Below are 11,983 nucleotides of genomic sequence, written 5' to 3'. Positions count from 1 at the left end.
GTAATTTCATTCTATTCTATTTTTCATCCAGTTGCTGTAATAAACACACTCAATAAAACACACACACATGTATGAGTCATACAGCCCCATGCTGACTATGTATGTATGTATGTGTGTGTGTGTGTGTGTGTGTGTGTGTGTGTAGCCATTCTTTAATATCTTTTATATATATATATATATATATTATATATATATATATAATATATATATATATATATATATATATATATATATATATATATATATATATATATATATATATAAAATGAAAAACATTTGAAGGTTTACAAATAAACACACAACTTATATAATTTAAAAATGGGTGCAGGCAGAAGCATAAGCTTCTAACCCCAACCCCCAAACCATTTGAAACTTAAAAATTTTAGAATAGCATACCGATACCATAATTTATACACCATTATTGAAATTTATGAGAATATATTCAAATCCCCATTCTTGCTTTATAAACAATAATAACCTTTAATATTTTATGCATTTTTTTCATAGACTTGATTCAAAACATTTAATCACATTTGATTTAAACATACCCTTAAACTTTAACATAGTTGAACAATCTTTTTGCTCCTGGTCTAATTTATTCCACACATCAACCCCAGCACAAGAAATACAAAGTTGTTTCATTTTAGTTCTCACTTTAGGCTTTCTAAACATTTTATGCCCTCTGAGATCATAAACACTTCCTGATCTGGAACAGATCCTGACTTTGTTTTGGCATCAAATTATTCATCACTTTATACATAAATTGTGCAGTTCTCAATGTAACTAATTCACTTAGCTTTAATACTTTTAAATGAATAAAAAGTAAATGTGTATGCTCTCTTCAAGCTGCTTTATTTACAAGTCCAGTTGCTCTCTTTTGAATTATAAACAAAGGCTTTAAGTGGGTTTCGTAGGTATTTCCCCACACTTAAACACAGTACATGAAATAAGGCAGAATTAAGAAACAATACAAAAGAAATAAAGCTTTTTCATTTAAAAATTATTTAACTTTATGTAGAACTGCTAATAATATAGATAACCTTGCTTGATGCGGCTTCCAACTTAACTTTTTGTCTGTGGTTACGCCAAGAAATTTTATTTCACTCACTCTTTCCATTTCAATTTATTTTGAGATGTGTATCCACTGTAATTGCTCTATTAGTAAATATGATAAAAACAAATTATTAAAGTTAATTTATTTAAATCAAACCAACACTTTAATGCATTTAATTCTTTCTCAACCTTGTCCATTAGTGTTGTTAAATCCTTCCCAAAACTTAGAAAACTTGAAAAAATTGTGTGTGTGTGTGTGTGTGTGTGTGTGTGTGTGTGTGTGTGTGTGTGTGTGTGTGTGTGTGTGTGTGTGTGTGTGTGTGTGTGTGTGTGTGTGTGTGTGTGTGTGTGTGTGTGTGCGTGTGTGTGTGTGTGTGTGTGTGTGTGTGTGTGTGTGTGTGTGTGTGTGTGTAACACATGCACCCACGCAAGAGTGAACAAGAGAGAGAGAGAGATGTGTTTGTCGATGACTCATCTTCCTCGTGTGTTTTCCAGCTACCATCATTTTAAATGAGCTAAATTGGACAGAAGCTTTGGAGGAAACGTTCCGGATAAACAAAGAGGAAGATCCCTCGCTGCTCTGGCAGGTGTTTGGATCTGCGACGGGACTGACTCGTTACTATCCAGGTGAGCAGGGCAGCTTCGGTGAATGATGATGAGTTTGTCAGGTTTTTTTTTTCTTCTGAACTTCATCACCCTCCACCAGACTAAGTTATGCAGACATTTAGGTGAATTTTGACTCATAGCTAAGAGTTACTAAACCTCTGTCAGGAGTTTTTTATGTAACTTGCATTCAGCTGGAAAAAGTTTTTAAAATTAAAAATGTTCTGCTTTAAGTTGAAAGGTTTCATGGTTGAGTGACTTTGAGATTTTTAGTTTATTTGCCTTGAATTGTTTGACTTTGATTGACGTCAGGTGTGTTGAAACAGTTAAAACTAAAAATAAATGGCCAGCCAGTGCCATGCTTCCTAATGGGAAGCATAGTTGTCTGTGTAGAATTAAACAGGATGAGTCTGGAGGGCCAGGCTAGGACACCGGCCCTCCAGGCCCAGAATTGAACACCCCAGCTTTACAAAGTATTGAAACAGGTAGGCTGAATAAAAATGCAAGCCACACTTTTCAGACTTTTATTTGCCAAAAGTTTCTTTCTACTTCACATTTATGTGCAACTTTGTGTTGGTCTATCACAGGAAATGTAAATAAAAACATTTAAATGTGCGGCAGTACGGTGTCAAGCTGTGTAAAAGTTGAAGGTGTATAAATACTTTTGCAAGGCGATTTGTACTGTGTACAGCAATATAGGTATTAAATACCCCCCCCCCCCCCCCCTTTCTGGTCGGCTCACGGGTCCCCGGAACAAAGAAAAAATGCCAACGAGGCTATAAAAGTTATTTGCCTTATGCCCTGAATCACACATTTGTCGTATTTCAACTGAAATGAAAATAAATGATGTGAGGTTTGACTTTGTCTGAGTTTTTCGCTGATTCTGATGTTTATTGTTTAATTAAATAAAATGCAGCTTCCCCCTGGATCGACACCAGCAGCTCACCAAATAAGATCGACCTGTACGACGTGCGAAGGCGACCCTGGTAAGTTCAGCTGCTCGTTTAACACATAAACTCCTAGTTTAAGAAAGTTTGATATAAAAAATCAAACCTGTTCTATTTCTCACAGACAAAAACAAATAAATAGTTTCTGTACGCCTCTGTTTTTGTGTTTGTTATTACTCACCAGGTACATTCAGGGGGCAGCTTCACCCAAGGACATGCTGATCCTAGTGGATGCGTGAGTGACAGACAGCCCAATGATTCATACAGAATTGTCAGATTTTATTTGCTTTCTGTGCCCCGGTTCTAACTTTGACTGGGTACCGTGATGATGCTGTGGTAACCTCATTATTTACATCCAGTGGTTTATTAGTGGCTTTCAAAGTAAGAATTACATCATCTTATTTGCCATCTTTAAAGGGGACATATTACACAAAACTCCCTTACATCCAGTTTTACTTTTTAGTAATCTTTCTACAAGCAAATGTCTTATTCTGACGTCACAGTAGGGTAAATTTGTGTAGAAACCTGCCCGTGAGGCTCTGGATGTGGAGGAGCAGCAGCTCAACTCCAGCCAATCGGGATTGGTGGGCGTGACCACCAGAAACTTATTTTACACATCTGAAACGACTCATCACGGAAGAAACTGAAACTGTAAAAATTAAAACTGCCTAAACGACTTTATATAAGGCTGATTTTCAACTTCATGAACATGTTTTCTATAGAATGAACCGATCTGTCTTTAAGAGGTCAATACATGTCCCCGTTATCAAAGACAAAAAGGTTTAGGAGGTTAAACAACTCACAGCTGCTCTTGATGAACATAACATCTATGATAGCTTCCAGTCAGGTTTTCGTAGAGCTCATTCTACTGAAACAGCTCTTCTTAGGGTCTCTAATGACCTTCTGACTCACAGTGATGCAGGGGACTGTTCTGTTCTGGTCCTGCTGGACCTGACTGCAGCCTTTGACACTGTTGACCATCACCTGCTACTGGAGAGGCCGAGAGACTGGGAAGGCCTATCAGGATCTGCTCTGGAGTGGTTCTCCTCTTATCTCTCTGAGCGCTCCTTTTCTGTGGCCATCTCCAAGTTTAGGTCCTCCACCACCTCTCTTACCCATGGTGTCCCACAAGGTTCTGTGCTGGGGCCTCTGCTCTTCCTCCTCTATCTGCTTCCTCTTCAGCACATCCTGAGCTCCTTCAAAGGAATCTCCTACCATCTTTATGCAGATGACATCCAACTGTACATCTCCTTTAAGCCCTGTGAGATGTCTAAGCTGCCGCTGTTACACACCTGCTTAGACTCTATCAAAACCTGGATGGCTGGGAGCTTTCTTCAGCTGAATGAAGATAAGACTGAGATCCTCATCTGTACCCCAGACAAGCTGGTTCCCAAAGTCAGAGACTCTCTTGGTCAGCTTGCTTCTCACACCAAACCTTCTGTCAGGAATCTTGTTGTGACCTTTGACCCAGCTCTCATCCTGGATTCTCATGTCAGTTCTCTTGTTCGCTCTTCCTTCTTCCATCTCAGGAACGTTGCAAAGCTGAGTCCCATTCTGTCCCACTCTGAACTTGAGACAGTTCTCCACACCTTCATCTCCTCACGCTTAGACTACTGTAACTCTCTTTTCACGTGTCTGAGCAGAACCTCCCTGAACCGTCTACAGGTGGTTCAGAATGCCTGTGCTCGGCTTCTGACCAAGTCCTCCAAACACACCCACATCACCCCGCTTCTCCTCTAGCTTCACTGGCTGCCAGTCAACTTCAGGGTTCATTTCAAGATCCTGGTTCTGGTCTACAGGACCTTACATGGACAAGCACCATCTTACATTGGTGATCTTCTTAGTCCCTACACCCCCAGCAGGTCCCTGAGGTCCAGTGATCAAAGCCTACTGGTTGTGCAGCGCCAGGCTAAAGACCAAAGGTGACAGATCATTTGCTGCTGTGGCCCCCAGACTCTGGAACTCTCTCCCCCTGAGCCTGAGATCAGTGGACTCAGTGGTCTCCTTTAAAAAGCAGCTGAAGACTCACTTGTTCAAGCTGGCTTTTGTATGACCTTCTTCACCACTCTCTCTTTATTCTGCTCTCCCCACCTATTCCACCTTCCTCAGGATCCACTGATTTCCCTCTTTCCTATTCACTCTCTCTCTTTCTTAACATTTTTTAATCACAATTGTCTATTTTTGCTCATTTTAAATATTTTAAACCATTTTCTAAATTCTTCTTTATATGTGTACATTTTTTTGTTTTTGTGAAGCGCCTCGTGATTTTTATCTTGAGAGGCGCTATAGAAATGATTTCTTTCTTCTTCTTCTTCTTCTTCTTCTTCTTCTTCTTCTTCTTCTTCTTCTTCTTCTTCTTCTTCTTCTTCTTCTTCTTCTTCTTCTTCTTCTTCTTCTTCTTCTTCTTCTTCTTCTTCTTCTTCTTCTTCTTCTTCTTCTTCTTCTTCTTCTCAGCAAATTACTGTTGGTGTCCTTGTTGACAAAAGCAGCCACCACCTGAATGTCATCATCCCACTTCTGGACCTGTTCCTCTACTTGTGGGTTCAGTCTGACTGAAAAGCACTCATCACACAGGTTTATAAATGCAGCTCTTATGGCACCACTTATTTCTCGGTGGTCAGTGTCAGCTAGAAAAACCAGGCACTTACATTTTAGAATAGAAGGAATTTCTCATGTTGGTATCTCACAATCAAAGCTTTTATTTATGTATATAGATAGGTCTGCTGTGTCCCAATCATTTAATTAAGAATTATGACAAAGTAGTCACATCTGGTGTCAAATTCTTCATCTGCCTAAAACCAGCTTTTTAAGTAAATGTGATGTATTGATCTGTATCTCAGGAGTGGAAGCGTATCAGGTCTCACCCTCAAACTCATCAAAACATCTGTAGGCACCATGCTGGAGACCCTCTCTGATGACGACTTTGTGAACGTGGTTTATGTGAGTACAGCTTGTGTGTTTGTGTATCCATGTATACGATAATACATGTTAGTGTGGAAATATGATATATTAACTGTGTGTGTGTGTGTGTGTGTGTGTGTGTGTGTGTGTGTGTGTGTGTGTGTGTGTGTGTGTGTGTATGTGTATGTGTGTGTGTGTGTGTGTGTGTGTGTGTGTGTGTGTGTGTGTATGTGTGTGTGTGTGTGTGTGTGTGTGTTATGAAACATGCCAGTGGATGCCTAGAGTCTGGATATGTCTGGAATGAATGTATGCTCTGAAATGTCACACAGAAATGGAGACAAATTATTCTGTGCAGCATTTATAAACCATGTTCTGAATCTGTGGGATGTAATGGGCGTGCCAAAATGAGCTTCTGTGGAAATCTCAAGCATCAATGTTTCCCGGGCATTCGGACTGAGGAAATCTTCATCCATCATAATTTAAAGCCCCGTCTTCTGCTGGGTTAAAGCAGTCCTGACCCTTATCTGTTTTATTTATGGAAAGAAAAATAACACCGTTTGAAACGTGGATATTTTTCCTCAGTCCAGGACACTTTGAAGGCAATCAGACTAGATGTGTCCTCTGAAATCCATGAAGCATTTGGGATGTAATTTGATCCCTAAGTGACCCTTTAATTTGTTGCCAGGCAACCACTAAACTCTCAGTCAGTTGGTAAATGTAATTTAAAGAGCAAGTCACCCCCTACAAGAAACTTACTTCACTCCCACTTCATGTTTGAAAAATGCAACAAATGCTGTTGCTTGGCAGACCGAGAGGGCGGAGCTGCTAACAAATCCACACACACACAGGCTCACAATGGCATTATGACATCATAATGCACCAGATGACATCATCGCATACCTCTTAGCCAATAGCGTTGGCAGATTTAAATTCAAATACAGTGCAGAATTTTTCCCAGACGACGGCGCAACACTGACAGTTTTAGGCAGAATATTTGAATTTTAACCAAGATGCACTGAACTGCCAAATTATTGACGACACGTGTCTGCAGCATGATTAGACACTCCTTTTATGTAGTTTATCAGCAAAAAAAAATGTTATTTGGGGTGACTTGCTCTTTAAGGAGTACAATACTTTTTCACAATCTAAAGGCCACTTTCAATTGATGTGCAGAAGGGCTGTCGACTCAGGACTGCAAAAGAAAAATGTACATAAAGTGTGCGTGTGTGTGTGTGTGTGTGTGTGTGTGTGTGTGTGTGTGTGTGTGTGTGTGTGTGTGTGTGTGTGTGTGTGTGTGTGTGTGTGTGTGTGTGTTAGCTAGGTTAATATAAAAAAAGTTTAAAACTATGAGAAATGTTGAAAAGCTTTGCGTGAAGTCAGTTTTCGAAACGATAAACACAAAAGCTTAGATTTGAAATTACATCAAGCATCAGGTAAGAAACAACTACCTTCCTATAAAATATCCTACGCGACCACAGTCTCCCTTCTTTGTAGCAAATATTAATTTCCCTCCGCATAAACCACAAACGTGTTCTTTGATATTTGAGGACCTTTGACGTTTTACAATGCATGCATCAAAAATGTTACAGCAACATGATGGAATAAATTAGCCGACTGCAGGATATCCATAGCTGCATGGTGGATAAATAAATACACATAAATGCATCCCTTGTGGAATGTTTGGTAGTCTAGATTTTCTGCCAACATACGTTGCACCATCTTTTTATGTCCTAAAGTGTCAGGCTTTACGGTTATGGTCTGTGATGTTTCTTCTTATTTATTAGAAAATAGCTTGAACTCAGTGTGATGCATGGCAGTGCAGATAAACAGGGATTTGTGAAAGTTTTCTGTGTTTGTACGTCATTGAACATTTGTGAGTGTGTGTTGTCAGTTTGATGGCTTTGAAGTGAGGGTGCATCTGGGGCAAAAAACAGATGTTGAGTATTAATGAGCCATGTCCTACCCCTCTATAGGTGTGTGTGTGTGTGTGTGTGTGTGTGTATGTGTGTGTGTGTGTGTGTGTGTGTGTGTGTGTGTGTGTGTGTGTGTGTGTGTGTGTGTGTGTGTGTGTGTGGACAAACTGATTGGGTTCCATCTGTCCCTCCACATTAACTATTCACCTGAAGTTCTTTCACATGCATTTCAGCGTAAATGCGACTTAACATGTTAGACGTATGTCTGCTTCTGTGCTGTAATCCTTCCATAACCAAGCTCTCTGCTTGTTTTTGTTCTTTTCTACCTCCTTGTGCCACTGTTCTTAAATCCTCACCTGCTCTCCTTCTAAACCTTCCTTCTGTCCCTGTAGCTCCCTTCGGTTTGTGCAGATTTGATCGAAACATTTTCATTTTGCACATCATTTGTCTGTAGTTCTGTTTATTTGTTTATTTCGTTTCATTTAAATGCTACCTATGTTTAAGGGGCCTTCTGCAACGAAGGGGAAAGAAAATCACATATTTAGTAGAAAATATGTGCGAGTGTCTTCCCTCCGCTCCCCGTCAACCCTCCTTACCTTATCCCCCCAGTTCAACAAAAGCGCCAGGCCTGCAGCATGCTTTCAGAACCTGGTGCAGGCCAACGTGAGGAACAAGAGGACACTGAAGAATGCGGTACTGAATATCAAAGCTGAGGGGATCACCAACTACACAAGTGGCTTCGAGCTGGCCTTTCAGCAGCTCAACCAGGTAGCGTGTAAATTCAGGAATAAGTGTTGGTTTGGATGGTTTTAGAGGATGTTAAAAGGTAGTGATGGACGTTAACTTAAAGATGAAACTGTTGTTTGACATTTCTTGTCTGAGTGACTCTGATCATATTAACTTTGCAGTCCCACAGACTCTCTGAAAAGTGAGTGTTCATCAACCTCTTGTGGTTGGTTTTAAAATTGCACTTTAAAAAGAATTTGCAAAGTCTCAATCCACTGCTGGGCCGAGATTCAAATGGATCATCAAAGGTGTCTGCAGCAAATGTGGTCCCCCTCCAAAGTCCATTACACAATTAGTCAGTTGGGATTATTGCCATTATTGTCTGTTTTTGATGACTGACATTTAGTTCAATGTGTAAGTAAACACAAAATAATCCTGCAATGATTTTTAAAAATACTAATTTGGTAGAAAAGTTGAAATTTTCTCTTATATGAAGTTGAAAGTATAAGCACACACCTTTCTTAATAGTTGAATAAATGTCTTTTAGCAAGTTGGCCGTGGTTCTGGTATGCTTCTGGCTAATGTTTGACAACTGTGGTTAGCAGAATTGGTCAACTTTATTCTAATCAGTGACTCCTTTCAAGCATAGCTCAGATATTTTGATAGCTTGAGGTCCGAGGCATTTTGCGCTAACCTAAAGTCCAGTTTTGATGTATTTTCAGGGTCATTGTCCTGTTGGGACACCTCACTGTGCCTCAAACATTTAGCATGGGTGATATGGCAATATAAAAGTCTGACGTATTTGATTGTGTTGAGATTGTACCAAAGCAGAGAGATCGCAGAATCGTTACATTCTATCTAAGGGTAAGATTTAGAGCAGAGGACTGTTTCTACACGGACCATTTTAGATTAGACACACTTGGCCTGTTCACTTCAATGTGGCTTCATAAAAAGAAACCAGACATGTTTACCTAGTGATGATTTTCATCCTTAGCCTGTTAAATTAACAGCGAGGAGGTGAACTTCACTGTGATCAGGTTAGATTGCAAGTGAATTTGAAATCTTTGGAGGTAGCCATTCCTTTCATGATGCTATCACCACCATGCTTGACAGTGTTTTAAAGGTGTGGAACACTAAAAAACCTAAATCCTAATGATTATTTCTAATTATAATTGGGCATTCTGAGTTTTTTCATGCAGACCGAACATGAAAATAGTCTCCTACATGGACATAATTTTGGGGGGGGGGGACAGGGTGGACATGTCCCTCCCCACACACACACACACACACACACACACACTTTTTCCAAAGTCAAGTTTTGACCACTGCACTTTTTACCATCCAAAAGCAATATTACGCTATGTTAAATTGACACTGGTTGAGCTCTAGGACCAAGCGGAAAACAACCATTTGTGTTGAAGCCTGTTTCCCATTAGAGCATATTGTAAAGACCCCCCCCCCCACACACACACACACACACACACACACACTTCTAAAGTGAACATTATGTCCATACCTACATCTGTCTTCTGCATTAGCTTCTGATAGAAAATAGATGAAGGATTTGAAAAGCCTGACAAATCTACGTCTCACTGTCACTTGAACTCACCCATATTTGCTCGCGACGGGGAAGGCTGTTATTGATTTAGCTCCCAGAATCAGTAGAGAACGTCTCAGCTAACAGAAGCTAACAGTTAGCATTAACAACTCAACCACATAGCAGAAGCTCCTCCAGGCTTGTGTTATTTGTGAAGATAAAACGCCAATGCAAACAGAGTTAGTGGTAGAGCCGCATTGCTGTTATCCAATCCGAGGCAAAATGTCCAAATATCAGGAAAGAAGACTCCTCTAATGTCACAAACTTGTCCTTGCTGAGCTAGGTGTTTGTGGGCTTTTTGTGCCCTGGGTATGGCCTGCAAGACATTCATTCCTACTAGAGACCACTGCATTTGTTTTGATTAAACAAGTGAACCATACCTTTAAGTGACGAAAACCTCACCCTGATGCCTGTTTGTGGTCAAACAGCTCAATATTTGTTAAATTCAACAATAAAACCTTTCTCCAAAGGCAGTCAGCACTTCCACGAGGACAGCTGTGATTTACACTGAAACTTTAGGGCATCTTTGTCCTCTACCTCTAAGTCCATGGGGATTTCACTCTGCACAGTTATACCGATGCTCCAGTTGTTGCTGGAACCTTGTTGGTCTTTGGGTTGTTGCTGAACATCCAAACCAATCTCCTCTCACCTGAGGGGGACTGTTTGGTCAAACAAATGCTTTTTATGCTGCAATCAAAACACCAGCCACAGTTATTCATGATCACTAAGGAGACGTGGGTAAATCGTGATGTTGTCAGGACAGAAGAGGATCTAGGATCTTCAAACTTAAACTGGTCCACCTCAGTCTTGTTTTAAAATATAATCATGTTGCACTTTGCAGAAATTCCATTCAGTCATTAAAAAGCTGAAGTGAATGACGTCTATGCTCATGATGAACGTGTGCAAACATCTGACCACAACTGTAGTTAGACTTGCAACTACTTTCCATGTGTCACCCAGACAAATGTGTCTAGAGCCAACTGCAACAAGATCATCATGCTGTTCACCGATGGGGGAGAGGAGAAAGCAGAGGAGATATTTGCAAAATACAACCCCAATCAAGCGGTAGGGCTCTAAACACCGATCAGAGCAGAATACTGAATTATTTTCTCCTGCGTAACGTTTTACCTCCGTTTCATTACAGGTACGCATCTTTACATTTTCTGTTGGTCAGCACAGCTATGACAAAGGACCAATCCAGTGGATGGCCTGTGCTAATAAAGGTACTGTGTGTGTGGGTGTGCGTGCGTGCGTGTGTGCGTGCATGTGTGTGTGTGTGTGTGTGTGTGTGTGTGTGTGTGTGTGTGTGTGTGTGTGTGTGTGTGTGTGTGTGTGTGTGTCTGTGTGTGTGATCAGAAAAGCAAAAATGAAATTATTATAGACTAAGGTCTAACTCAAACTTAAAACAAATGTTTTCTCGTGCCACAATAAGTCAAGAATTTATTTCTTTTTATGATTAATTATCAAACATTTCCGAGCTTCTCTCTTATTTTTCTAATCCCCAGGTTATTATTATGAGATCCCATCTATCGGGGCCATTCGGATCAACACCCAGGTAAATACACTCCTGAACCCTTTTTGCAATTTGAGTTTTTGCACCCTCGTGTGGTCAAATAGTAGACATGCAGGTTTGGGAACACTGACCCATCTGGTTTTCCTGGCAGGAGTACCTGGATGTTTTAGGGAGACCAATGGTCTACGCTCACAAAACTTCCAAACAAGTGCAGTGGACCAACGTCTACCTGGATGCTCTGGTACGTTGTGTGAAGATGGAACAATTCTCACTCATGTCAGAATCGGAACAAATCTGTTTCATGCCGTAATAAAATGTAGATAAGATTTTTTTAAATTTGTACTAAATATTGGCAGTTTTGTTTTTCTGTTTGGCTCCACTCTCTCCCAGTTCCTTTTGCAATGTTTGTGATGTTTGTTTCAGTCCAGATTCACTCCCAGAAGACTGTGTAGATAAGAAAGCAGGCCGATGAATGGAGTTTGGATGCCATCAGACAGTCAGCTGTTGAAACAGCACTGACCTTATTAGCATTAGATATTTTTGTCTTGTGTTTCTGACTGTTGGACACAGCTATGGATGTTTACTCATGTAGGGCATGGTGTGATTTTATCAATAAGATTAATTTGACAAAATCTCTGGAAACATTTGTTGATTATGTGCCACATTGGATTGTTTTCACTTGGCTGAATGGAGTAAATTCTTAAATAACTGTTGATGTTGTGTGTTTCAC

The 11,983-nt window shown here is 40.2% G+C and overlaps 1 protein-coding gene across 1 annotated transcript in view; it reads left to right on the top strand.

The window, feature by feature from the left end:
- Nucleotides 1-11,983, top strand: part of cacna2d1a (calcium channel, voltage-dependent, alpha 2/delta subunit 1a) — a 122,114-nt gene that overhangs the window by 75,952 nt on the left and 34,179 nt on the right. The window contains exons 7-15 of the mRNA XM_070548726.1: nucleotides 1,549-1,680; nucleotides 2,573-2,642; nucleotides 2,788-2,838; nucleotides 5,444-5,543; nucleotides 8,027-8,185; nucleotides 10,701-10,805; nucleotides 10,885-10,963; nucleotides 11,246-11,295; nucleotides 11,405-11,494. Of these exons, the coding sequence (XP_070404827.1) occupies nucleotides 1,549-1,680; nucleotides 2,573-2,642; nucleotides 2,788-2,838; nucleotides 5,444-5,543; nucleotides 8,027-8,185; nucleotides 10,701-10,805; nucleotides 10,885-10,963; nucleotides 11,246-11,295; nucleotides 11,405-11,494 (836 nt within the window). The remainder of the gene's footprint in view (nucleotides 1-1,548; nucleotides 1,681-2,572; nucleotides 2,643-2,787; nucleotides 2,839-5,443; nucleotides 5,544-8,026; nucleotides 8,186-10,700; nucleotides 10,806-10,884; nucleotides 10,964-11,245; nucleotides 11,296-11,404; nucleotides 11,495-11,983) is intronic.

Source organism: Nothobranchius furzeri, chromosome 1, assembly GCF_043380555.1.
Source record: "Nothobranchius furzeri strain GRZ-AD chromosome 1, NfurGRZ-RIMD1, whole genome shotgun sequence".
Taxonomy (NCBI): domain Eukaryota; kingdom Metazoa; phylum Chordata; class Actinopteri; order Cyprinodontiformes; family Nothobranchiidae; genus Nothobranchius; species Nothobranchius furzeri.
Note: the sequence above shows the minus strand (reverse complement) of the source record. Positions and strands in the feature narration are given on the sequence as shown.